The sequence below is a fragment of the Neoarius graeffei genome, chromosome 2, assembly GCF_027579695.1.
Source record: "Neoarius graeffei isolate fNeoGra1 chromosome 2, fNeoGra1.pri, whole genome shotgun sequence".
NCBI classification, from domain to species: Eukaryota; Metazoa; Chordata; class Actinopteri; order Siluriformes; family Ariidae; genus Neoarius; species Neoarius graeffei.
In genome coordinates, this window is record NC_083570.1 from 10006430 (window position 1) to 10033720 (window position 27291).

General features: G+C 43.5%; 1 protein-coding gene across 1 annotated transcript; it reads left to right on the forward strand.

Annotated features, from left to right (window-relative positions):
- Positions 1-7735: 7735 nt before the first annotated feature.
- On the forward strand, positions 7736-19458 carry LOC132871876 (cilia- and flagella-associated protein 206-like). The gene is made up of 12 exons (XM_060906465.1): positions 7736-7843; positions 8438-8521; positions 9038-9128; positions 10395-10583; positions 14497-14655; positions 16074-16279; positions 16833-16952; positions 17031-17229; positions 17444-17585; positions 18454-18670; positions 18985-19128; positions 19240-19458. The coding sequence occupies exons 1-12, from the start codon at positions 7736-7738 to the stop codon at positions 19456-19458; spliced, it is 1878 nt and encodes a 625-aa protein (XP_060762448.1).
- The last annotated feature ends 7833 nt before the right edge of the window (positions 19459-27291 follow it).

Sequence of the window (27291 nt, forward strand, 5' to 3'; positions counted from 1 at the left end):
TTGACTGACAGCTACGCTCAGCCATTCCCTACTCGGATTCTGGCGGACTGTTTGACGAGTGACCGATCCATTGACGGTAAACAAGGATCGAGTGAACTTCAGTGGCGACTATGATATTGAATTAATTCAACAAAGTGTAAGTACGGGACAAATGTGTTGTATGTGTTGCAGTAGTACACATTATGCAGGTGTTTCGTGGCAAATCAAATGTTAGCCTTAGCGCCACTACCCAATATAATAGCTGTTTTGCTAACGTTAAACACCCTGCATAATGTGTACTACTGCAACACATACAGCACATTTGTCCCGCACTTACACTTTGTTGAATTAATTCAATATCATAGTCGCCACTGAAGTCCACTCGATCCTTGTTTACCATCAATGGATCGGTCACTCGTCAAACAGTCCGCCAGAATCCGAGTAGGGAATGGCTGAGCGTAGCTGTCAGTCAAGCACAAGTTACCCAACGGGAATGCATTCCTGGACAGCCCACCCACACGTGAAGTTTGTGCCAAAACTGCAAGCAAAAAGTCAGGGAGCGCAAACGAGAAAGCTGGAATCGCAACCAAAATAAATTACATCAAACAAAACTGAGAAAGACGCGGAACAAAAATAAAAGGTTTCTGAAGAGTAATAGACTGATGTTTTGCACGATTACACGAATGATTTGTTTGCCAGTCTAAAAAAATTGACTTTTTTTTGTATTTTGATTTGTCGTTTTTGTTTGATATTTCAAAAGTATTGTATGAACATTTTGGTACAAAATCTGCTCCAGAAGAAGAGAAGCATGGATGGAAGGAGAAGAAACACTGCCCCGGTTCAGGATATGAGAGTCCATCAAGAACAAGGAGATACTGGAAAAGGAGGTTTGTGTTTTACTCCATCCTAGCCTTACGTTACGTTATTAAACAGTTGTTCTGTATTTACTGTTGTAGTTTCGCGGTTCGTGTGGGTTTTTACAAGCTTGCGGCTTAGCTAAACGTAGCTAGCATGCTGTAGCACACTGACTCGCAAACTTCTATTTAAACAAGTTATTAGAAATGTTAGGTAAAGCAAGCTTTGGTTGTTTTCAACAACAGACAGTGCCGGTTTTTGCTCTGAGCAATTGGGCAATCTGTTTAAGGGCGCACTGTGTGGACACTCGGCTGTTTAAGGGTCCTCCAGTGTGGACACTCGGCTGTTTAAGGGCCCTCCAGTGTGGACACTCGGCTGTTTAAGGGCCCTCCAGTGTGGACACTCGGCTGTTTAAGGGCCCTCCAGTGTGGACACTCGGCTGTTTAAGGGCCCTCCAGTGTGGACACTCGGCTGTTTAAGGGCCCTCCAGTGTGGACACTCGGCTGTTTAAGGGCCCTCCAGTGTGGACACTCGGCTGTTTAAGGGCCCTCCAGTGTGGACACTCGGCTGTTTAAGGGCCCTCCAGTGTGGACACTCGGCTGTTTAAGGGCCCTCCAGTGTGGACACTTGGCCCTCAGCTTCGTCCAGTCTTTTACTGTTGCCCTCCACCCGTGTTGTCATAACTTCCAGGCTTCTCCTCTAATAACTTGCTGACGCTCTCAGTAACCTCCCGAGCTAGCTGTGAGGAGTAGCCACTGCGCCTCAATGTTCGGTCGGCCCCTCGTTGTTCTTTGAGATTTACTCGGATTTTCGGGTGGAACTGAGCCACTTTCCTTGCTTGACATTGTTAGGAAGCTTAGAGCGGTCAGCAAGATATAAAAATGCAAGTGTGGTGGGTAAAATTTAAATTACGGTTGATGGGAGCGGGAGCTCAGTGCTAGTCCGACCTCTCAGCTCAGTGGCGTCATAACTCCGCCCTCAGGGAGCTACTGTTTATAGCTGCTATAATGTTAAAATGTTTTGTTGTCATTCCTACAATGAAATATTATTAAAAATGGATAAGAAGTACAACAAACCCTGTAATAGTTGGCTGTGGTGTCCGAGGAATAAACCACTCCAGGACGTGCTGTGATGATAAAATCACCAGCGTCAGGGCCCCGTATTCAGGGCCCCGTATGAAGGCAGGTTCCGTGGCCTCAGAGTGACTGACTGTGTGCTGCACTGAGCGTTGTGTCTCTGTATTCACATCCTTGTGTGTGTTTTTGGTTTATCAGCAGTTCATTCTGCAGCCGAAGAAGCTCCTGCAGTACGGCCCTGTGGATTACAGCTCGGTGCACTGTGTGAGGGCAGAGGCGCTCTCGCTCACCCTCCATCTCACCAGCACGCCGTCGGAATGGATCTGCGTCTCCACCCCTGACGGTAACGCCACCAAGATTCACGTCGTCTTACTGTCACACTGACGCTTTATAACTCGGAGAGAAAAATCACAAGGGTCAGAAATTAATCCTACAGTCGCCTGTAGTTTGTCTTCGTGGGCGTGGCCGTGAGTTTTTGATTTCTACCCCGTATACAGCGCATCTTTTTGAAGTCTGTATGACTGATTTACATGGCGCATGCACTGCACGCAGAGGAAGTTGATCATGTTTTCACTCGCAGGTGTGAAGGTCCGGTTCAGGTAGAGTCACGTGAACAGGTTTAATCAGAGGAAAGGCAGTGATTAAATATTTGCCCTGGATGATCAATCTCGGTGTGTGTTATTACGCGATCAGAGCGGCCGGACAGGTTTGGGTGAGAGCAAACATTCCTCATGAACCTCGCCTAACCTGCGTGTGAAGAATTCTTTTCTTTTCTTTTCCTCCTGCACTCAGACCTGTGTGTGAGTGGGAGAGGAGTATTGTCACTAGTATCAGACGTTTATAACAGTGGAGATTTAAAAAAAAAAAAAAAAGTACAGTGATGTATTTGCATAATGTGTAATAAAGCTCTGGAGATGTGTGTAATTTATTTTAATGAAATGGAGGAAAATTAGTGATTGAGTGATGAGTGTGAGGTTAATTATTACACCCTGGCCTTATTATTTTTCGTTCTTTTTTCCTCCAGACCCGCTTAAATCTCAGATGCTGATGATGACGTTGGGCGGAGTCATTCCCACTGCGATATGCTTGTTTGTTTTGGCCGCGGTCGGAGGTTTCGCTTATTACTACATCTGTGGTCACAAACCGCGGCTGCCCAAGAGTGTGGTGAGTCACATATCTCTTCTCATCTCACCAGTGGCGGTTCTAGACCAAAATTACTAGGGGGGCCGAGGTGGGGCCAGTGTTTTTTCAGGGGGGCACATATGGGCAAAACATGGCAATATTTAAGCGTTCAAAATGTTTAGTTTAGTTTATTTAAAACCAAAACAAAATACATTGAGCATAAATACAATGAGATAAACATTCTGTCTCAATAGCCTAAACATTAAATAAATTGTGCTCAGTAAATCTTAAAACCATGTTTCTCTTTTTTGTAAAATAAGATTTCTATTTTTGCACACAATGAACCTTTTCTTCAGACGTGGCTGCACTGGAGTGTCGTCCAAGCACTTGCTGATATCTGGAGAAAGATGAATACAGTAAATATGAGAGTGCGACTGAGAACAACATTTATCATTATTCATTTATTAATTGATTATTATATCTATTATTTGTATTATATATGTATTATTATTCAGACTTCACACTTTCAGGGTAGGCTATATGAATTGTAGGCCGACACTGCTCACACACATACATTTGTTCAACATCACAAACCTGATGGTGCTGTACTTGATATGCATGGTGAATCTGGTTGTCCCAATGACTCGTTGGGTTGTCCCTCATTCTGTCCCTCAATCTGATCCTGAATGTCTTCATCCTCACTCTCAGATTGCCTTTCAGATGCCTCACTTTCCACCTGTCCAACCACCACCTCTGGCTCTCTCTCCACCTCTGGCTCTCTCTCCTCTTTCATAATCTTCATCTTCCTTACACTCTCTATGTTGCTTTTTGCCAACAGGGGCAAAAAAGGACATAATGTCCTTCTTGCTCCTTTCCATGATGATAGCCTACAGTCGGTCTATACTAAAAAGTAAACGGAGAGGAATGTAGCCTCTACATATCAAATCAAATCAAATATTAAGTTAGGCTACTTATTGCTGTGCAACGCACTTTTAAGAAAGCGCAATAAAACGGATTTATTATTGTAGTGAACAACAACAGTAAAACACGGATATGTGCAAACACTGACGTTACGAAATTGAATAATTTTCCTTACCTTCGCCTCTTTGCAGTAGCCTAGTCCTTGCAGGGCTGCAGCTGTTATCTCTCACGTCCAAAGTTTACAATTCACGCTGCTGCGGGTCTTTCTGCTGCAGGTAACAGTGTGCGTGTAGCGCTTTAAGGAGTCCGTGTAGAACACTCCGTCATGTCAGTTCCAATCTTCGAGCCAGCGCACGTCGAAATTAATAAAGCTTGTTACCTGTTCAGCACAGGGGCCACAACAGGGGCCAGGAGCAATTTTACAGGGGCACTGGCCCCCCCTGGCCCCCGTTTAAAACCGCCTATGCATCTCACACACACACACACCTCACACCCTTCACACACCGGTATCGGACCAGTTTGTGGGCGGGACCTGTTTAACAGCTGAACCGTTTCTCTTTAATATCGCGGGAGGTTTTAATGAAGATTCCCATCAAGGTTTCATCTTTATGTATTGTGTAAAAATGTATTCTGGACTTTTAAATTATTTTTATATTAATACGACTGGACAACAACAGTGTCAGAATTATAACCGTTTATTACTGTTCAGGTTCATTATAACCATCTTTGCGAAACAAAAAGTAAAAAGCACTAGATCACATTATTATACGAACAAATGATGTTATTGTTATCCTTTGTTGCTGTCAGGTTAAAAAACACAATCCATGAAATGTTACATTTGTGTTTTGTTTTTTCCTCCCCCCTCCAATTTGGTGTTATTGTGTGAAAGGCATTTTCAGTATATTTATCATTACTTTATTCTCAATTTCTCCTTGAATGTGAAATGTTTGTATGAAGGAAACCGCTTTAGTGAAGAAGAGATTTTCACCACGTGAAGGATTTTTAAATATAAAGTTAAATGTTTTGGTGTTTTTCACTTTGAAATAAGCCGACAGATTGCTAACTTTTACCTCACTGTAAGTAATGTGTATTTTAATCATAATGATCACAAAATAAACACAATACATGATGGAAATAAAGACTGCATGGAAAAGTGTGTGGTGTGTGAAAGGTGTTCATGTCTCACGGGGTCTGATGATTTAAAATGGTGACTTTTTTTTAAAGGTCCCATGGTATGAAATTTTCACTTTCTGAGGTTTTTTAACGTTAAAATGAGTTCCTCTGACCTTCTTAAGTCACCCCAGTGGCTAGAAATTTCATAATGTGTAAACCAAACTATGCCCAACATTTGAGAATGGCGCGTCAAAACGGCGCGTTGATAAGCTCTTCCCTTTACTACGTCAGCGAGGGAGATGATCCCCACGCCCCCCCTCTGATTTCCCACCCACTGTATGGATTGCGCGCCCAGTTGTAGTGAGGAGACCATAGAGGACACAACAACATGGCATCACCTAAGCGAGCGAAACATGGAAATTGCGCTGTACATGGATGTGACAACACAGAAAGGAGTCTGTTTTTACTGCCGACGGGAGAGCCCCTGAAGACGCAGTGGCTTAATTTTATTTACTTCAATAATACGCCGTTGAGTCTACCTAAGACGGTGTATGTTTGTCGGAAGCATTTTCCTGAGGAATGTTTCCACAACTTGGGACAGTACAGGGCAGGTTTTGCACATCAACTGTCACTGAAGCCTGGGTCCGTACCAAGCATCCCTGCCGCATCAGCCACAAACACCGAACAAGTAAGTGTATAACTGTTAAGTCGTTTTGCCGTGTTTTAAAATCGGTGCGTTAGCCTTGCAATGGCTACATTAGCTGTGCAGCTAACCGCTTCCTGCAGTTAGCCAGGTACTCTGCGCTACAAAACCAAAAAGCATGCAGCATGCTCTGTTATAATAGCCAATCAAAACAGTTTTTACAAAGACACCCACATTCTTTTTTTTAAGTCACTCGTTCATTTTATTTGTTTGTTTGTTCAGTAAAAACCCAAACATTTGTTGAATTTATTTTATTTCCTCGCGTCGCACCTTAATGACGTCAGCACACGGTATTTTTCCCTTCGCGGTTTGTTACTTCTCTCTCGCCATAGTAAGACGCCCACATCCGCTTGTTCTGACCCACTGGAGGTAGCGGCACAGTGCTGTTAGCCAATTAAAGGTAACACGTTTACATGTCATGAATATTAATAAGACCCGCCCCCACCCTCTACCCTTCCCCGCCTCCTGCTTCTCATTAGCAAAACGACGCACTGGGAAAAGCGCTGAAATGGGGCTTTCTCCCAGGAGGCTATATCTACGTGCCGAGGGTTCATTTCGAGAAAGGCTGCGGATATAACATCCGGAAACCTCCACGAGCCCGTTTAAAGCATCAACAAACCACCATGCCATGGACCTTTAAACTTTCTTTGTCGCCACGTAGTGGCTGTGGAAAAGATTGCTCCAGGGGTTGTAAGATAAGTTCATGGCTCTGTGCTTCCAAAGAGAGTTGTGCTTCAACCTTTACATTCTATTTGTATAATTCTGAATAGAATTTTAAAAGATTTTCTTTAGATTCTAGATTTATTTTACTTTACTGAAGTGTATTACAGTAAAAGGGAAAAGCTGCAGCTTCTTTGTTCCTTTATTTGCCTCATCTCATCTCATTATCTCTAGCCGCTTTATCCTTCTACAGGGTCGCAGGCAAGCTGGAGCCTATCCCAGCTGACTACGGGCGAAAGGCGGGGTACACCCTGGACAAGTCGCCAGGTCATCACAGGGCTGACACATAGACACAGACAACCATTCACACTCACATTCACACCTACGGTCAATTTAGAGTCACCAGTTAACCTAACCTGCATGTCTTTGGACTGTGGGGGAAACCGGAGCACCCGGAGGAAACCCACGCGGACACGGGGAGAACATGCAAACTCCACACAGAAAGGCCCTCGCCGGACCCGGGGTTCGAACCCAGGACCTTCTTGCTGTGAGGCGACAGCGCTAACCACTAACGCTAACCACCGTGCCGCCCCCTTTATTTGCCTTCCTTCCTTCCTTCCTTCCTTCCTTATTTCTTTTGTTTTTCTTGTTCTTTCTTTGTTTACAGAATGCAGATTTTATGTAAATTAGGTCAAATGTGAAGTTTCTGGAATGCCCAGGGGAAAAATAAAAGCTTTTAAGGGGAAAGTAGAAGCCTGTTTATATGTTTAAAACAAATAGCAAGGTTCATAAGCATAACTATTTTGGTCACGTTCTCACGAGTTAAGTTATGCTAACATGGACTTGCTAGTAAAAGTTAGCTGCTTAAAAAGAGTTTATTTTAGATAAAACATATGAAATTGATATTCAAATACTTTCTATAACATTATTCAGTGCTTATACGTTAGTTTACAATTTTGTGTTTGGGCTGTACGCAACACAGAATAAAAAAATAACGTACAACTATAAACTACAATTACACATACATATAGAAACTTACAGACGTGTAAACAGACATTACAAAAATATATGCAGCTGTTCTACATTAAACTGATGCACAGAACGGGATTTGTCGCCCCCTGTGGCGGTTTATGGAACTACAGCACGCCTGTATTTCCGTCTCCATGGGAACCAGCGTGGCGTTGCTACTGTCTGAGAGTAAACAGTCCACAGTGCAGGCGTTTGATAATTTATCGTTTATTAGAGCAAAAATAATATTTAATAAGTTTTAGTATAAGTGAGTGTGTGAGGTGTAATAATCTGCAGCATGTCCCGAGCTCAGGCTGAGAGTGTGATTAAGAATATAATCCGGGAAATAACAGAGCGGTGCTGCAGGCGGGGCCCAGCTGTGTCTGAGACCCTCACTGCCTTCATGGTGAGTCGCACATCCCTCCACCTTCATCCCTCCATCTTCATCCCTCCACTTTCATCCCTCCACTTTCATCCCTCCACTTTCATCCCTCCATCTTCATCCCTCCATCTTCATCCCTCCACTTTCATCCCTCCATCTTCATCCCTCCATCTTCATCCCTCCACTTTTATCCCTCCATCTTCATCCCTCCACTTTCATCCCTCCACCTGCTTCATCCCTCCACCTTCATCCCTCCACTTTCATCCCTCCATCTTCATCCCATTTTACCTTTCGAAAGCTTTAATCACAGGACAGATCTTATACAGCAATGCTGAGTTAATAATAAATCAAGAAATAGTTTAATACTCATTTCTCTCTTTCTCTCTCTCTTTTCTGTCTATCTGTCTGTCTCTGTCCCTCTGTTTGTCTCTCTTACTGTCTGTCTCTCTCTCTCTGTTTTTGTCTCCTTCTCTCGGTCTCTCTCTCTGTCTGTCTGTCTCTCTGTTTCTGTCTCCTTCTCTCTCTCTGTCTGTCTCTCCATCTGTCTGTCTCTCTCTATCCATCTGTCTCTTTGTCTTGCTCTTTTTCTCTGTGCATCTGTCTGTCTGTCTCTCTCAGGTAAAAGCTGTCATTTTAGACCCCAGGAACCTCTTTAACGTTGACCGGACACTGACTAAGCAGGATGTGGAAAAACTAATCGAGGTATTTATTCTATAATGTAATCAGCACTTTCAATTTTCTGGATTCTGATTGGTCAGAAGGCACTGATTCATTTTCTTAAATCACAGGTTTATATCAATGCACTTGTTGTAATATGTCACGGTTTCTATAGTAACAGATCATTCACAGGGACTCCTCCGGCAAACGAGTCGATAACAACAGACGGAATTAAAAGCGTACATAATCACCGTGTCACGTTTACGGACGGAGTCTTCGGCATCAGTGCTTTTTTAACAGTCAGAAGTAAAGCTGTGAGGTTTCTGATATCTTACGCTTTGCAGTTTCTCTGTAACAAATGGAACCATCACAGGTCAAGAAAGTGCTGTGAGGAAAACAAGATGGTCGCAGAAACGCTGCTTCCTTACACCAGCATGTTGTAGATTAGTTTCCCTGAACAGCATGTCATGGAGTGTGTTATTCTTTACTTAGACACGGTGCATGATGTTACACGTGAGCGTTGAGTGTAAAATGGTGTATGGTGTGTGTTTTGCTGTTCAGCTGTGTGTAAACAGATTGATGGAGCAGAAGAGTCCTGCTTTGGACACCATTAAAATGCAGGTTCACTTCAATATGAGTTATACGTCTCGACGTAAGTGCCGTTTCTATTCCTGCTATCAGTAGTGTAGTAACATGTGTGCGTTCAAGTGTGTGATGTGTATGAGCATGAATTCTCACACTCTTCTGAGTTTCTGATTCGGTCACTGATTTGTTATCCTACTGTGTTCACCTGTTCTGTGTTTTGTTTTGTTTTTTTGTCCATGCGTAAATCTGAGCTCTACCAATTATCCTATTATTTTCTTTAAGTTTTTCAAATGACGTCTCAGTATCTCAAGAACTAAATCTCCAAATGAAGTTATTCCTCGCAAATCACTTGAAACATGTCCCACTAAGGGTAGTATCTCACTGGGCTGCGACAGCCCGCGACTAGTTGGAGACACAACAATTGTGATAAAATATGCGAATTAGCACCAATTTTCACTTGGAATCACACTGAATTGATATTCGCATGTTTTACCGCAATTGTTGTGTCTCCAACTAGTCGCAGGCTGTCACAGCCCAGCTTTCCCTCGGCAGGCAGGGAAGTAGAGGAAGCCTCACGGAAACTGACTTGAGAAGGGTTCGCGACGGCTTTGCGACACCAGCTACGCATTCGCGGCTATTTTGAGAGAAATTTTCTCATTCATCTCATTATCTCTAGCCGCTTTATCCTGTTCTACAGGGTCGCAGGCAAGCTGGAGCCTATCCCAGCTGACTACGGGCGAAAGGTGGGGTACACCCTGGACAAGTCGCCAGGTCATCACAGGGCTGACACATAGACACAGACAACCATTCACACTCACATTCACACCTACGGTCAATTTAGAGTCACCAGTTAACCTAACCTGCATGTCTTTGGACTGTGGGGGAAACCGGAGCACCCGGAGGAAACCCACGCAGACACGGGGAGAACATGCAAACTCCACACAGAAAGGCCCTCCCCAGCCACGGGGCTCAAACCCAGGACCTTCTTGCTGTGAGGCGACAGCGCTAACCACTACACCACCATGCCGCCCGAGATAAATTTTGTCGCACGATTTTTTTGAACATGTTCAAAATTTCAGCGACGAAGGAGCGACACTTTGCGACTCATACGAGGAAATTGAGAAGCCCCGTGAATGTTTCAAGGAACTTTTGAAACTCTCTCGCGAATGACGTACGCAATTTGTCGCAAGCTGTCGCAGCCCAGTGAGATACTAGCTTAAGTCTACGTTTACTTGATTTCACGTCTTTATCTGAGATTTTAGGAAATCAGGACTGTGTTTTGGTGGACGTCCTGTGATTGTGTACAGTGTAAATCGTGTTCACCTTCGGGCAGGTGAGTTTGTGGAGGAGCACCAGAAGGTGGCGCAGATGCGTCTCCTGCCCACATGCCGTGAAATCACGGACAGCAGGGCCAAGAGCCGAGATGAGCTGGACGCTCTTTACTACAGGATGGTTACCTATGTGATTTTACGCTCCGGCCTCGGCTCAGACTCCGACGTTACCAACGTACAAGAAGCCACAGGTGAGAAAGCAAGAGAGACAGAAAACACCTGAAACATCTGTTGTCACCATTGTCTGCTAACTAGAGGAGCCTGTGTGCTGCTTGTTCACACTTGTTCATCGCTTCAGGTCATCAACGTAGCGTTTATTTATACCGTATTTGTATCTGCGATGTAAGTTTGCTGTCCTCCTACTGGTGGATTTGAGACGAGCGTCGTAGCAGTGCTCACTCTGAGATTTTAACCAAACCCTTTCTAAGGCCTTCGACCTCAACTCATAACGTGCGACGTTTTAGCTCAAGCCCACGATAGATAATACAGAACTTCCCAAGTCATACTCCTTGCTAATTACTTGGCGTAAAAAAGTTTCATTTTGAGAATTCGCTGAAGGTGATGTTGTGGGATAGTATTTAGATATTATAGCAAAATTATTAGCACCCATAGGATTCCTGTAGGTGGGTTGCATCCGACGTCACAGCCGCCTCATTAGATAGTGTATGTACTGTAAGACATGAAGTGGTGGTCAGCTGAGCTCACGGTCCACAAAGCGTTACTATCGCTGGGGCGCTTTGCTCGTCGTTAAAATGCCCTACGTTTGTGTTCTTTTGGGCTGCTTGAATCAAACAAAGCGTGAAACTCATAAAAGTTTCTTCCGGGTTCCTTGCAAAGTGATAAAGTGTGAAACGGCAAAGGATTTTACCAAAAGATGACAAGAAAGGTGCGATAGAAGGGAGCTGAGTTGAAGAACGTGCGAGTTTGCAGTGATCACTTTGTGAAATCTTTGTAAATTCCTCTTATTTGTTTGGTTTGGATTCGCAACTCACCAACTTTTCTCGCGTTATTTCGTGACGTTTTGAAGTTCAGGAGACGCTTTAGTCTTCAGATGTGTTTTTGTTTACTGGTTGATCGTGGTCACCATATTGTAAACTAACGCGTATATTTTCACTTTATTTATCACGATGTCCCAGCAATCTTTACAAGGACGTAAAGGATGATGTGGATTGGGCTCCGACACTGAACTAGAGAGATAAGATAATTGAAACGATCCACGGAAACACAAAAGCAGAGCTCACGAGTTAAGAGTGAGCGTGGCAGTTACAGCGAGCCGTGATAACTTCTCTGTCCTGTTTCACCACTACCCAGGACTTTAAAGGAGAACTGAAGGCAAATTTTTTATTATCAAAATTCTATTTCTCATTTTATTAAATATAGAAATGCATTTTTGATTGCTATTTTGTCACTGCTATAGCAAGTTATGAGTGTTTGAAATATGCTATGTAATATATCAGTCCGGGGCGGCACGGTGGTGTAGTGGTTAGCACTGTCGCCTCACAGCAAGAAGGTCCTGGGTTCGAACCCCGGGTCCGGCGAGGGCCTTTCTGTGCGGAGTTTGCATGTTCTCCCCGTGTCCGCGTGGGTTTCCTCCGGGTGCTCCGGTTTCCCCCACAGTCCAAAGACATGCAGGTTAGGTTAACTGGTGACTCTAAATTGACCGTAGGTGTGAATGTGAGTGTGAATGGTTGTGTGTATCTATGTGTCAGCCCTGTGATGACCTGGCGACTTGTCCAGGGTGTACCCCGCCTTTCGCCCGTAGTCAGCTGGGATGGGCTCCAGCTTGCCTGCGACCCTGTAGAAGGATAAAGCGGCTAGAGATAATGAGATGAGATGAGATATATCAGTCCATATGTCAAAGCAATGAGATTCGTTGAGACCTGTGTGAGACATCATAGGATGGAAGTAAAACGTACAGCGGAAATCAAAGTGACCAACATCTGCCAACGTTCCCTGTGTCCAAAATCGCTGACTCGGTCACTACTCCCTATATAGGGAATTGCTGTATAGAGGACTATATCGTGAGCTCATTGGTAAAATGAAAAAACTCTTTCGGACACTACTGCTTCACGCTGGTATTTACGTCATTACGGTCGCACAATTAAAACGTGCCAGATCAGTCGGCTGGTGGGTTTCATAATAATAAACACACGCTTGTGTTTTTGTGATAAATCCATATTATACTGAGCGCATTTCACACATTAATCAATACAAAGTCCCTGCAGCTTTCAGTTCTTTTAAATCAAGGCTGAATACTTTTGTTTCTTCTTCGCCGCTGCCTTTTATTAAATCAAATTTGAGACTTTTAATTTGATTTCTTTCAGCGCAACCGCAATGCATGATGGGATATATTGCTTTGGTTAGTCCCCATCGTTGTACGCTACTTTTCGTGATGCATTGTGGGATACTTTGAGTGCACTGTATAGGGTGTGAATAATCCTCACTAAGGTTTCGGACAGCACTACAAAATGGCCTCCCCACTAAATAATGCCCTGTATAGTGAGTAAGGAGCGATTTCAGACACAGGGGTTGTCAAAAGACGCGCGCGCCCTCTTTCGAATGCTGACGTAATCAAGCCGGAAGTTTTGTTTGTTTTGATAGCAATCAGGAAAGTTTGAAAAAAGTAGGCAGTAATCGTCATTTCAACTCGTTTGGAGAACAGTTTTCAAAATGGCGGCACTGACACCTGGTTGAAGCTTCAAGTCTCGCACAAGTCTCGTGAAGATCGCGCGGATAAGCGACGCCTGCCGTGGAACAAAACGAATTACATTCAACATGGCTAAAAACCGAATAGGCCGATAAGTATCATATTTAATTGCGATTAGCTGCCAATACGGGTCACGATATAAAGTTACGAAAACCGAAAACGTCATTGAATAACACGTTAATTAAGAAATAAAGCAAGTTTAAAAATGACTTCGGTTCTCCTTTAAAGGGGTTTCTGTGGATCTTTGTGATTGATTTATCTGGAAGAGAAGAGCAGGGAAGATTGCGAATCAAGTGGCTGTGGTTTGCTTTCGCCCGATACTAAACCGTGTAGCGTCCTAGCGATCATTGCAAAGATGCGTACAAAAAGCCTGAAACTGCCTCCTTACCCAGGAAAAAATGATACAGGCTTTATCTTGGAGTGTCCTGATCCCCTGGGTCCGGTTGTTCAAAACATGGTTATCTTTTAACCAATGGTTCAATCACTATTTAACATGATGTTAAATATAACCTGCTGTTAAACTGTTGTTCAAAACTCCGTTAAAGTTAACACACCTCTTAGCCTCCGTTATCTTTTAACCAAGTGGTTACGTACAGCTCAAAAGGCAAACACGCATGTTCCTGATTGTTAATGCGTGCCGTCCAAAACAGTTCAGACGAGGACCAAACGAGCTACTTTTATACAGTGAGGCAGAACTTCGACATCGGTACCGATTTGATAGAGAATCTCTCTGTTATATATTTGATTTGTTTCAAGAAGATTTGGAACACCCAACGTGAAGAAGCCGTGCATTGTCCGTTGAGGTGCTCATTGCCCTTAGATTTTATGCAAGCAGCAGTTTTTTTTCCAAGTCAAGAGACTTGGTGGGCGTGGCATTGTGGGATTGATTTTGACACGGTGTGATGTTGGTTAGGGCTAAACCAATTGGTTTGCTCATGGTATGGTTCAATTAGCTTCAAGAAACGATTTTTTAACTAACGGTAAGTTAAAATTTTAACAGAAATAACTGTTTTGAACAACTGAACCCAGATCTTTAACCCATCCGCATATAAAAAGTTGTACACCTCCATGATCTTCCAGGTTTTCATTTATTTGTCTGTCTTGAATGATGTCTGTAGCACCAGGTAGTTTGAGATGTCAGGGAACTCAACAGATGGATAATTTTCCAACTCGTACGGAAAATCCTTCTTTACGAGCATTAAAGGATCTAATCCCATCGCAAAGATCAACTTTCTGAAGGTGTCTTGACCATGCGTTGGCCTCTAAACTGTGAAAATAGTCAGAGACAGTTTTACTATCTTTTTTGCATAACGGCAGCCAAATTGGTTTCTCGGACCACCATTCACCATAGCACAAGACCTTCCTCTTCTTACGGTACATCTGTGTGTGTGTTCTAGCCGCACTGCAGAGTGTGTTCCCTCCATCAGAGCTGGCCGCCTTCATGTCTCTGCTCAGGCGTGATAAAGAACAGCAGCTGAACGAGCTCACCATGATCGTCACCGGGATTCGCCTTTTCAACAAGGACAGTGGGAAAGGAGGAGAGAGCATCGAGGACCGTGAGTGCATCTCACCTCTCGTTCTAATTAACGCTCACCATCGTGATTCATTTTATAACAGCAGCTCTGACAGTCATGCAGATTTACATTAACATGCTCGTTTTGGTACGTTAACATTCTGTTAAATGACGAGATGCTCCACGTAAACCGAATTGAAAATCATTGAACGGTTCTCGAAGGTAAGGAGACGTTTATTCAACTTTCACTCATCTTCAGGACAGAAGAGTTTACGATGATGTTTTTTGACGTTCGTTAACCGCAAAGGCAGGAATGTGAGTGAGAACGGGAACTCACTTGTTTCCCACAAGTTCAAAAATGTAAATAGAAATGGATAGAAAGTATGGCGAATTGTTCTGTAAGACATTTATTGACATAATCGTCAATAAATTGCTGTGGTGTAAGACAGAAGGGAACCGTCAGGGCCTTCTCGGCGTTCAGAGAAGCCCAAACGTATCAGCATTTCAAATGTTATGTTTAATTTCTTTCATAATTTCATTATAATTATTCCCTCTTAATTCTAATTCGGCCTCATTTTCTATCAAATTTGCTTCAGAAGTGAAAGGGTTACTGTCCTGAAAACATTAAAATCGAGTTCTCCAATGAGATTTTGCTTGTTGTGTCTAGACTGAGAAGAGTTCAGAGCTGCTCACTCATTGGTTAGGACTTCATTGCCGGGACAGAAGGCCATGGCAGTGTATGTTTATGTAGGAAGCGACAGATGAATTAATTAACCAATCAGATTTTGATTTATAGTTGGAGGGACTAAAAATTTATCACCCTCAGCCTTCTCGAAGGCCAATGCGAGCTTAACTGTGAGTCGGCGCAGCAGTGAAGTCACCTTCCAGCCAGTGTAGCGTTCATCAGTAGTGTTAGCGAATGCTAATAAAGCAGTCAAGCCAGTGCTATCTATCGAGAGCTACAGGCTAACAACCGAGAAACTAAGATTTCTGTCTCCAGACTCTTCTTCCACGCTGCACGCTCGCTACAGTATTTTTCACTCAGACTTAAGTGTAATTTACTTTGTTACTTTTAAAATCAACATCGACAGCTACACACAACGGAGCGACCTGGCATCCTGCCACTAATCCCTTACAAATCCTTTGCCCTGTTGCTTTTTTGGTGTGTTTGGTTAAGTTTTGGCTGAGCTTAAGTCCTATGTCTAAGAGTAATAGTTCGCCGCTGGTCTAAGAGGAACTCGGTCAGGTTTATGCATTTTTGTGACACACTGTACATTTATAATTAAGATTTAACTTAATTATTGTAACAAATGTTCAGAAAACCACACATATTGACAGAATACAGGCTTGTAAGAAACTGTACATGTTTAAAGAGCAAGGTTTTTTTGAAGTAATCGTGGTAATATCTTCTGTGTTACATTGTTGATGTGCAATCCTGGTCATCGTGGCTCTCTCGTGAAGTGCTGGCCGTCCTGAACGAGGCTCTTCCTGCTGCCAGCACAGATATAGAGCGTGAACTGGAAGGGACGCAACGTTTGGCTTGGCGCTACACCACTCTGCTGGAGAGACGCTCTGAATCCGACACTGACGCCGAGCTAAACAGGGACCTGCTCACGCAGGCCCTGTACAACGTACGCCAACACGAAGCCTTCCTCAAAATCATACTGGTGAGTTACAGAGACGTCTAAATTTTCAAGCCAACGATTAGAATAAAAGTTATTGGAAAACATTTAAATTTCTCATCTCATTATCTGTAGCCGCTTTATCCTTCTACAGGGTCGCAGGCAAGCTGGAGCCTATCCCAGCTGACTACGGGCGAAAGGCGGGGTACACCCTGGACAAGTCGCCAGGTCATCACAGGGCTGACACATAGACACAGACAATCATTCACACTCACATTCACACCTACGGTCAATTTAGAGTCACCAGTTAACCTAACCTGCATGTCTTTGGACTGTGGGGGAAACCGGAGCACCCGGAGGAAACCCACGCGGACACGGGGAGAACATGCAAACTCCGCACAGAAAGGCCCTCGCCGGCCATGGGACTCGAACACGGACCTTCTTGCTGTGAGGCGACAGCGCTAACCACTATACCACTGTGCCGCCCCATTTAAATTTCTGTTACTATTTTATTCTTATTATGGCTAACTTTTGCTAATAATCATTAAGAGTAAAAGTCACGTAATGTAATAAAACGTAGCTCGTTTGTCTCCACCAGGCAGATGTGATCACATGTGCAAAGCAAGTGGAGGCTCTTCACACTGACCTCATGTCGAGGATGAAGGTGCTGAAGGCCACAGTTCATGCCAAAACTGCCGTACCAACCTCCCAAGTGTTCGTAAGTGTTCCTTTGCTCTGTCAAAAGCTCTTTGCTAGCATCATTTTCAGTCTGATAATTTTAAATCCCTCCCATTAGCCTCATTTCACAGCATTGGCCAGGCTGTGGGCGGGGCTTCAGGATGAGATGGTCTTGTTGAACATGCTCCGGAGCATGGCGCTCAGCCTGAGGCCGTTCCTCTCGGCTCAGTCGAAACTTCTCGAGAACGTTCAGTTGGATCAGATGCTCCGTGGTGAAACCGTCAAATCTGATGCAGAGAGAGCTGCTGAGAGCTCAGGTACGTTCTGACATCACGAGCTTTTTATTTATTACAGAACAGCATCTTGTTAGTGGGCAGCTTGTTATGTCCAAGAAGTGTAGCGTAAACTCCTCTGGCCTGAAGACATCGGAAAAAACTTGAGCATTACAGCTTTACGTCTTTGAGCGAGCGCATTTCATTTCTACATTATCACTCATCGTGTGTAGTGTAGCACTCATTTTCTCTTTTTCAGAGGAGCGGCTTGATCCAGAGGAGATGAAATCGTCCGAGTGGATTCTGCCCGAGACCACGGCGAACTTTGAGCAGCTCTTCCTGCAGTACAGGGGTGTGTGTGGATACACTCTTGTCGAGAAGAACGGCCTCTTGCTCCCAGGGTCATAGTGAAGCTTTTCTTTCTCCAGTTTTACACTCTGCTTTTTTTAGAGTCCGAATATTAGAGCGTTCATACGACTAGACAGTGTTTAGACCAAGACGTATTCAGCTCCCCAAAAGAAACAAATTTGTGATGTAAAGTGACACTACAGCATTAAAACACTGAAAGTGAAACATCTCTGGCTGAAGCTCCTCGTTCTTCAGTCATTAATTCGACCTACTTTGTTTGTTTCCATATTTGCTTTTGGTGTTCGACGAAATCTTTTTCAGGGAAGGCCTTCCTTATTTCAGCAAGACCGCTTTCTGCACATATTAAAACTGCATGGCTGTGTAGGAAAAGAGTCCAGGTGCTAAACTGGCCTGCTGCAGTCCAGATCTGTCTCCCATGTAAAACAGTTGGCGCATTATGAAGCGCAAAATATGACAAAGGAGACCCCGAACTCTTGAGCAACTGAAATTGTACGTCAGGCAAGAATGGGACAACATTTCTCTTTCAAAACTACAGCGGTTGGTCTCCTCAGTTCCCAAAGGTTGATAGAGTTTCGTTAAAATTAGAGGTGATACACAGTGGTAAACACACCCTTGTCCCAACTTTTTTGAAATGTGTTGCTGACATCAAATTCAAAATGAGCATAGATTTTTCAAAAAACAATAACATTTCTCAGTTTCAGCATTTGATATGTTGTCTTTGTACTATTTTCAATGAAATACACGGTTTCCATGATTTCCAAATTGTCATATTTTGTTTTTATTTATGTTTTACACAGTGTCCCAACTTTTTTGGAATTAGGGTTGTAATTAAACCGACTTTTAAATATAATTAATAAAGGACACGCTTTAAGGCAAGACGTCCATATTTCTGAAGCTCAGTCTGCTGCTGTTCCTTTCCAAAGGCAATCCGAACATCGGCATCCTGAAGCACAGGGAGAAATATTACAGCTTCAGCTCCAAGCAGGCTGCGTATCAGTTCGCCTCAAACGCAGACGAGTACATCGAACTGATCGCGGAAAGAGCGAAGAGATCTCCGGAGCTGATCCAGCTGCTCGAGCTTCATCAGCAGTTTGCCAGCGTCACTCCGTACTCTCAGGTATCATGGACGTGTGACTTACTTGCGTCTTCTCCTTCGCATCCTTGACCTACTCGCTGATCTCCAACACAAACTCCATTCCCCATGAGCACTCTTAGCCGACAAATCTGGCTGATCCAGCATCTACATACTGATCCAACACAATCAGTTGCGGCGTATGAAGACTCCACACACACTCTGCACATTAAAACTGCTCAACTCCAATCCCATCCTTGTCCATCTCATCTGTGAGCCTGAGAGTGACAGGAAAATAATCAACAACAATGCGGTGAGCCAGTGCAAAACAGCGTTTCTTAGAAAGTTTGTCTTCACAGATGCAGTCAGGTGAGAAATTGTTGGTGAAACCCATCACCAAAAGTGAGAGCAGCACACAGACGGACACACACCTGCTGGAGAGCAACATCGTCAGATCTTACGAGTGGAACGAGTGGGAGCTGAGACGGAAAGCCATCAAACTGGTAAGCAGCTCCACCTGAAATACACTGGCATGATTAGATTAGATTACGCTCAAGGTGTCCGAAAAGCCCTGAAATAAGTTTAACACGTTATTTTGTTGAATGCACTCCAAGGCGAACCTGCGCCATAAGGTAACCCACTCGACGCAGACTGACCTGAGCCACATGAGGAGACACAACACCACGCAGACATTCCTTCCAAAAGAAGCCGCCTGCCAGACGAAGAGAGACGGACAGAGTAACGTACCGAGACCTCAGGTCTACCTGGCTGGGCTGAGAGGAGGACCAACTCCCATGACCAAACTCGATTTAACTCCAGATGTGCATGAATAGTTAATTTGTTTGTTTGTTTGTTAGTTAGACCTAGTATTGAATGTTTGTATTGAACTGTTGCATTCTGGTTTCTGATTGGCCAGAAAATACTGATTAATTTTCTTTGAAAGTTTTGCAGGCGTATATTAATGCACTCGTTCGAATTTATGGTTTTCATCGTACCAGCTCGTTCCCAGGGATTTCTACGATGGACGCTAGACATAAACCGATTTTAAAAATCATTTATATGGTGATGTTTTCGTAACTGAAGGGAGATGTTCATTTAGCATTTCTGGAAGGAGTCTCCAGTGTAACAGTCAGAGGTAAAGTTTTGTGACACCTTCAGGACAGACGAGTTTATGCTTCGCAGTTTCTTGGTTACAATATGATTTTTTTTTTGTCTTATTAACTTTAAGAGAAGGATAATAGGCAGGCTGGTGAGGGAACGACTGTTAATGTAACTATAAATGGATAAAAAAAACCTATGATGTGAAATTTGTAATTGTTGGCAAATTGCTGTGGTAAAAGAGGAATTGTGGGAGATGATACTTTGGTACCGAATATCAGTCAAAGCAGCGCGCACACAATTATGAAAATGATCTTATTGGCTCTAATAATATTAAATATTATTATACATACAGGAGACTTTTTCAATGGAATAAAAATGTGTTCTGTTCCCTTCTAGTGGGTTTCATTCATTCGGTTTGGTAGCATGCAATATTGTTAGTGTGTCGCTTATCCTACGTGTATTACGTCACTCTACCCACTGGAGAATGAGCGTTGAATATGATTTACGATATTGCATGGTTGTCAAGGCAACATGATGTCACACGTCGGAGACGTAAAACTTCCGCGTGAGCGAGCGAGCAACTGTGACAGTTTGTGAACAATCATAGCTTCTACGATTGCTTTGTTAAATACAGAAGATTTTGAGAGAATTTTGAAAGAGAAAGACGCGTTGAACACCTGGAAGGAATGTATGATAATAATAATAATGATAATAATAATAATAATAATATTGACTGGCTTTTTTTGTGGTCTATCAGATATATTCCATTCAGCTACTCGTCTTTGACTCATTCATTATCATGCTAGCTGAATGGAATATATCTGATATACCACTCAACGCCAGACAATATTATTTAATTATCCTGAGGAATAACACAGCAGACTGTGAGGTTACACAAAAATAATCCACGCCAGCATGGATTTACCACTTTACCATCTTTGATTTATTAAAAAGTAGCAGATGTATAAAATGAGATTGAAGCTTCTGCACACACACACACACACACACAGTCACACAGCCACACCCCTTTGACAGTCTGCACTCCTACTCTTTTTAAAGCTCCACCCACTCTGGCTCTGTGATATCGTATCTCACAGTGCAGCAGGACGCTCATTTCAAAGCACACAATTCCGATCTCTACTGTATGTGTCGCTCTCTGGAAAAATGGCTGAGGCCAGTATTTCAGTAGGTCAGGACCAGTTCATGTGTCCAGTGTGTCTGGATCTCCTGAAGGATCCGGTGACTATCCCCTGTGGTCACAGTTTCTGTAAGGCGTGTATTAATGGCTGCTGGGATCAGGAGGATCAGAAGGGTGTCTACAGCTGTCCTCAGTGCAGAGACACTTTCACTACAAGGCCTGTTCTACACAGAAACAACATGCTGGATGACATGGTGGAGAAACTGAAGAAGAAGACTGAAGTCTCATCCTGTTTTTGTGAACACAACACCGAGTCAGGTGCATCAGACAAAGAACAGGTGAGAAGGAGAAATGGTTTCAGACTGAATCCTTCGACATTTTGTTTCTAATCCTGCTTTACTCAGGCTATATGGTGTAAAAATGTCATGACTTCTATTGATTATAAATAATAAATATGTTCCATGTATCCTGTAGATGTGAACAGTTTTACAAGCACATACTGAGTACCTTTGACCTCACTCAGAGAGAGCCAGGATATGGATGATCTTTAACTTGAATTGCAGTTAATAATCTCCCACCTTCGAGCTGTCTTTGAGTGAACACTTTACAGTTAGTAAAGTTAGTATTTAACTCAGGATGTAACATCATTTCATTCATTCTTGTCAGAGTGAGTTAAAGTTGAAGGAGGAGCAGATAAAATCCCAGCAGAGAATCCAGGAGAAGCAGAAGAAGGTGCAGGAGCTGAAACAGGCTGTGAACACTATAAAGGTGAGCAGTGAGCAGAGACAGAGCTGCTCCTAGAAACACACACAACATGGACAACGAGTCCTTTACAGTCCCAGTAAGAGAGGGAATGATAGATGAGCTTTAAATCTTGTGTGTGTCCTAACAGCTCAGTGCACAGACAGCAGTGGAGGACAGTGAGAGGATCTTTACTGAGCTGATCAGCTCCATGGAGAAAAAGCGCTGGGAGGTGATGGAGCTGATCAGAGATCAGGAGAAGGCTGAACTGAGTCGAGCTGAACGACTCCTGGAGCAACTGGAGCAGGAGATTGCTGATCTTCAGAGGAGAGTCACTGAGCTGGAGCAGCTTTCACACACACACGATCACATCCATTTCCTCCAGGTAACACTCACTGTCTGATATCACTTGCACTGTGGTCTGAGACTATTCGTCCATCTCGTACACTGCTCCGTTTCCAGTCTCTTGGTGTCTCTTCTGGACGTGGCGACTCATCCATCATTACTGTCCATCAACATGTTTCATTTGATGGAGTGAGGAATTATCTCTCAGAGATGAAAAAGCAATTCAACAAAATCCCTTCATATGGTGAGAGGAAGTAAAATGTTATAAATCCGCGCATATACATAAAAAAAGATTCATTGTACTTATCTGAACTTAACATTGTCGCAGCTACCATCTGAAAGATATTTCACTTATACAGTTCATCAGTCATATTAAGATCATTTATTTTGCCAATATTCATAAATTCAAACATCGTGTTTCCTAAAATCACACTCTGATCATTGTATATTATTCCACCTCCATTTTCTCTCCTTCACAGCAGTTTGGATGAATTTACCTTCAGAGCTGAAGACTCGAGAAGATTTTCTACAATGTATGTATGCATCTCTCTCTCTCTCTCTCTCTCTCTCTCACACACACACACACACACACACACACAGTGCTGCCAGATCATTAAGAACATATGTTGTTCTTGGAGACGTTTCCTTCCACAATAAAGAGAAGTGAAGAATGGAGGTGTCATGTTGAGTGTCGCTGACAGCACAGCGCTGGTGAAGTTCGATATGTTTGATCCTTGAATGTATATGAAGGTTAATAACATTCTAGTCATTTTCTTTCCTGAAGTTTATACAAGAATCATCTCATCTCATCTCATCTCATTATCTCTAGCCGCTTTATCCTTCTACAGGGTCGCAGGCAAGCTGGAGCCTATCCCAGCTGACTATGGGCGAGAGGCGGGGTACACCCTGGACAAGTCGCCAGGTCATCACAGGGCAACACATAGACACAGACAACCATTCACACTCACGGTCAATTTAGAGTCACCAGTTAACCTAACCTGCATGTCTTTGGACTGTGGGGGAAACCGGAGCACCCGGAGGAAACCCACGCGGACACGGGGAGAACATGCAAACTCCGCACAGAAAGGCCCTCGCCGGACCCGGGGTTCGAACCCAGGACCTTCTTGCTGTGAGGCGACAGCGCTAACCACTACACCACCGTGCCGCCATACAAGAATCAAGTCAAGTTTATTTGTATCGCACTTTTAACAACAGACATTGCCACAAAGGGCGGCACGGTGGTGTAGTGGTTAGCGCTGTCGCCTCACAGCAAGAAGGTCCTGGGTTCGAGCCCCGGGGCTGGCGAGGGCCTTTCTGTGTGGAGTTTGCATGTTCTCCCCGTGTCCGCGTGGGTTTCCTCCGGGTGCTCCGGTTTCCCCCACAGTCCAAAGACATGCAGGTTAGGTTAACTGGTGACTCTAATTTGACCGTAGGTGTGAATGTGAGTGTGAATGGTTGTTTGTGTCTATGTGTCAGCCCTGTGATGACCTGGCGACTTGTCCAGGGTGTACCCCGCCTTTCGCCCGTAGTCAGCTGGGATAGGCTCCAGCTTGCCTGCGACCCTGTAGAAGGATAAAGCGGCTAGAGATAATGAGATGAGATGAGACATTGCCACAAAGCAGCTTTACAGAAAATTAAAGACTTTGACCATGAGCTAATCCATCCGTCCATTATCTGTAGCCGCTTATCCTGTGCAGGGTCGTGGGCAAGCTGGGGCCTGGCTGGGTACACCCTGGACAATTCGCCAGATCATTGCAGGGCTGACACATAGAGACAAACAACTATTCACACTCACACCTACGGTCAATTTAGGGCCACCAATTAGCCTAACCTGCATGGAGCACCAAGAGAACATGTAAGCTCCACACATAAAGGCCCCCATCGGCCACTGGGCTTGAACCCAGAACCTTCTTACTGTGAGGCGACAGTGCTGTACCACTGTGCCACCACATGAGCTAATTTTATCCCTAATTTATCCCCTATGAGCAAGCCTATGGCGATGTTTGCAAGGAAAAACTCCCTCAGGCGACATGAGGAAGAAACCTTTTGAGGAACCAGACTCAAAAGGGAACCCATCCTCATTTGGGTGATAACTGATAGCATGATTATAAATAACTCTCTTCCATAACTGTGTCCTACAGAACCACAAATTATAACTGTGTAACCAGGAACTTCATTATAGTTTTAACACGGTCTGTTTTGCTGAAGTTATAAACTGTTCACTGATGGAAACTTGAGCGCAAAACTGTTCAAGACAACTGCAGTCCTAAAGTTAGCAAGTCAGCTGTAGTTCTCAGACATAAATATATTACTGTAAGTGTCCAGAGCGTCTTCTAAGTATGACTTTCGACTGTCCATATGGGACCATCCTCCACAGGAGTGATGTGATGAGACTCCAGCCAGAAGTAGGGCATCAGGATGGATCAGGCAGGTCCGAGGAGCAGAAGAGGTCAGCATCACTGGTTTCTCAGGATTGACATGTAACTCAACAGAGACAGACAGAAGGAAGATATGAGAGAGAGAGAGAGAACAAAGATTGTGAGGTATGCCCAGTGTCACCTTATGAATAAGAACAGTATATATTTTGTGCTGAGTGCAAGCAGGGACTCTGGCAACACTAACTATGACAGCATATTTAAAAGGGAGAGCCAGAAGGTAACACAGGCATGAGGGAGCCCCGGGACATAAAGCAGCAGCCACTCCACCATCAACAAACCTGAGTGAGTGAGAGTGGGGGACTGACAACATCCATATATCCCAGTTTACCAAAACACTCTATGCCTGAGGACTCACCAGAGTTACTCCTTTACCGAATAAAAAACTATCTTGACTGAAAAGACATATTTTCAGCCTAGACTTAAACACTGAGACTGTGTCTGAGTCCTGAACACTACTTGGAAGGTTGTTCTATAACTGTGGGGCTTTGTAAGAAAAGGCTCTGCCCCCTGATATTGCCTTCACTATATGAGGTACCAACAAATAACCTGCACCTTTTGATCTAAGTAGGCATGGCGGGTCATAAAGGACCAGAAGTTTGTTCAAGTACTGTGGTGCAAGACCATTCAGTGCTTTAAAGGTCAATAGTAGTATTGTATAATCAATACGAAATTTGATTGGGAGCCAGCGCAGTGTGGATAAGACAGGGGTGATGTGGTCATATCTTCTAGTTCTAGTAAGGACCGTTGTTGCTGCATTTTGAACTAACTGGAGCACTTATTGGAACATCCAGACAGTAAGGCATTACAGTCATCCAACCTGGAGGTAAGAAAAGCATGAACTAGTTTTTCTGCATCTTAGTGACATTAAATTTCTTATCTTGGCAATATTTCTGAGATGAAAGAAAGCTATCTGGGTAATGTTATCATTATGAGTTTCAAATGAAAGACTGGAGTCGATGATCACACTGAGGTCTTTTACTGCTGCACATGAAGAAAAAAGCAGTGGACCTAAGACAGAACCTTGTGGAACACCAAACTTTACCTCAGCATGCATAGAAAAATCACCATATACATCAAGAAACTGATAGTGATCAGTTAAATAAGAGCTGAGTCAGGAGAGGGCCGTTCTCTTAACTCCCACAACATTTTCTAGTCTATCCAGGAAAATGGAATGATCAATAGTGTCAGAGTCTGCACTAAGGTCAAGCAACACAAGCAGCGAGACACAGTCCAGATCAGATGCCAACAACAGGTCATTTACTACTTTAACCAGTGCTGTCTCTGTGCTATGATGAGTCTAAATCCTGACTGATACATTTCATGGTTGTTATTCCAATGTAAATATGAGCATAACTGCTGTGCCACAGCTTTTTCTAGGATCTTGGAGATAAAGGGGAGGTTTGATAATGGCCTTTCATTGGGCTGACAGGGGTCGAGGTCAGGTTTTTTAATCAGGGGGTTGATAACTGCAAGTTTAAAGGATTTGCGTATGTAGCCAATTCTAAGGGAAGAATTGATTATTTCTAGAAGAGCTTAAATTGCTTCTGGTATTATCTGTTTGAAGAGACATGTAGGTAAGAGATTAGTACACAAGAAGAAGATTTTGATGTGGAAATTAATGAAATTAATTTGATTTCTCGAAGAGGAGTAAAACATTCTAATTGCTGAGCTTATACAGTTATATTGTTAACGACTGGGCTATTTAAGTTGTCTGGGCTTAAATGAGTAGTTTGAATTTTTTTGTTGGATATTTTCAATTTTGTGATTGAAAAAAATTATGAAGTTGTTGCTGCTGCATATTGCAGGTGCATGTGTGTCTGTAGTGGTCTTTTTCTTAGTTAATTTTGCTACAGTATTAAAAAGGAATCCAGGATTATTTTGTTATCTTTGATTAGGGTGGAGAGATACATTGATCTTGCAGCACTAGGAGCTTTTCTATACTTCAGGAAGCTCTCTTTCCATGCTAATTTGAATATGACCAATTCTACAAGGAATATCATCTAATTGTGTAATCTCCTGCTCTCTCTCTCTCTCTGATATAATGTGTAAGAAACTGAGGGTGTGAGAGAGTGTCAATATGAGGCACTAATGAATTACTGGTTTAATTATGACTCATTGTACCCCAGTGTTTAATACACGATAAACTTTATTGCGCAACATCTCTTTTCTTTCAGATTTCTGTTATCTGACTCTGGATCCCAACACGGCACATGGTTCCCTCCGTCTGTGTGAGAAGGACAGAGCGGTGAGACGCAGTTATAAAGAGAAGCTGTTCCCTTGTCACCCTGAGAGGTTTACCTCCATCGCTCAGGTGTTGTGTAAGGAGAGTGTGTGTGGACGCAGTTACTGGGAGGTGGAAAGGAGCAGTGAGGGATGTGTGTACATCTCAGTCTCATATAAAGGGACCAATAAAAAAGAGCAGCCCAGACGGACCATATTTGGGTACAACGATCAGTCGTGGAGTCTGGTGTGTTCTCGGACTCCTCTTCGTTTCTATCACAACAACATTAAGACCGAGTTCGGAGTTCCGTCACCTTCCAGAATAGGAGTGTATGTGGATCACAGTGCAGGAACTCTGTCCTTCTACAGCGTCTCTGACAGGATGAAGCTCCTCCACAGAGTCCACACCACATTCACTCAGCCTCTATACGCTGGGTTTACTCTGTGGGCTCCTGAATCAGTTGTCAGGTTTTCTGATCCACAATAATGGATCATTAATGTATAGTATCCTGTACTGAGTGCTGCGGAGTTCTGGTCTGAAGGTGTTGATTAATTCCCTATAACAGCAGCTCTGACAGTAGTGCAGCTGCAAATCATTAGTGTTTCTATAGTAACAGCTCGTGTGTGTTTCTCACAAGCATTTCACCTAAAATACTCTCTTACTGCCACTCGACATGAACATG

Bases quoted from the DNA above. Each gene is read 5' to 3' on its own strand.
- LOC132871876 (XM_060906465.1), top strand. From the start codon at position 7,736: ATGTCCCGAGCTCAGGCTGAGAGTGTGATTAAGAATATAATCCGGGAA. The intron at 10,584-14,496 runs GTGAGAAAGCAA...TGTGTGTTCTAG, and splicing joins CAACGTACAAGAAGCCACAG to CCGCACTGCAGAGTGTGTTC. The intron at 16,953-17,030 runs GTAAGTGTTCCT...CCCTCCCATTAG, and splicing joins TACCAACCTCCCAAGTGTTC to CCTCATTTCACAGCATTGGC.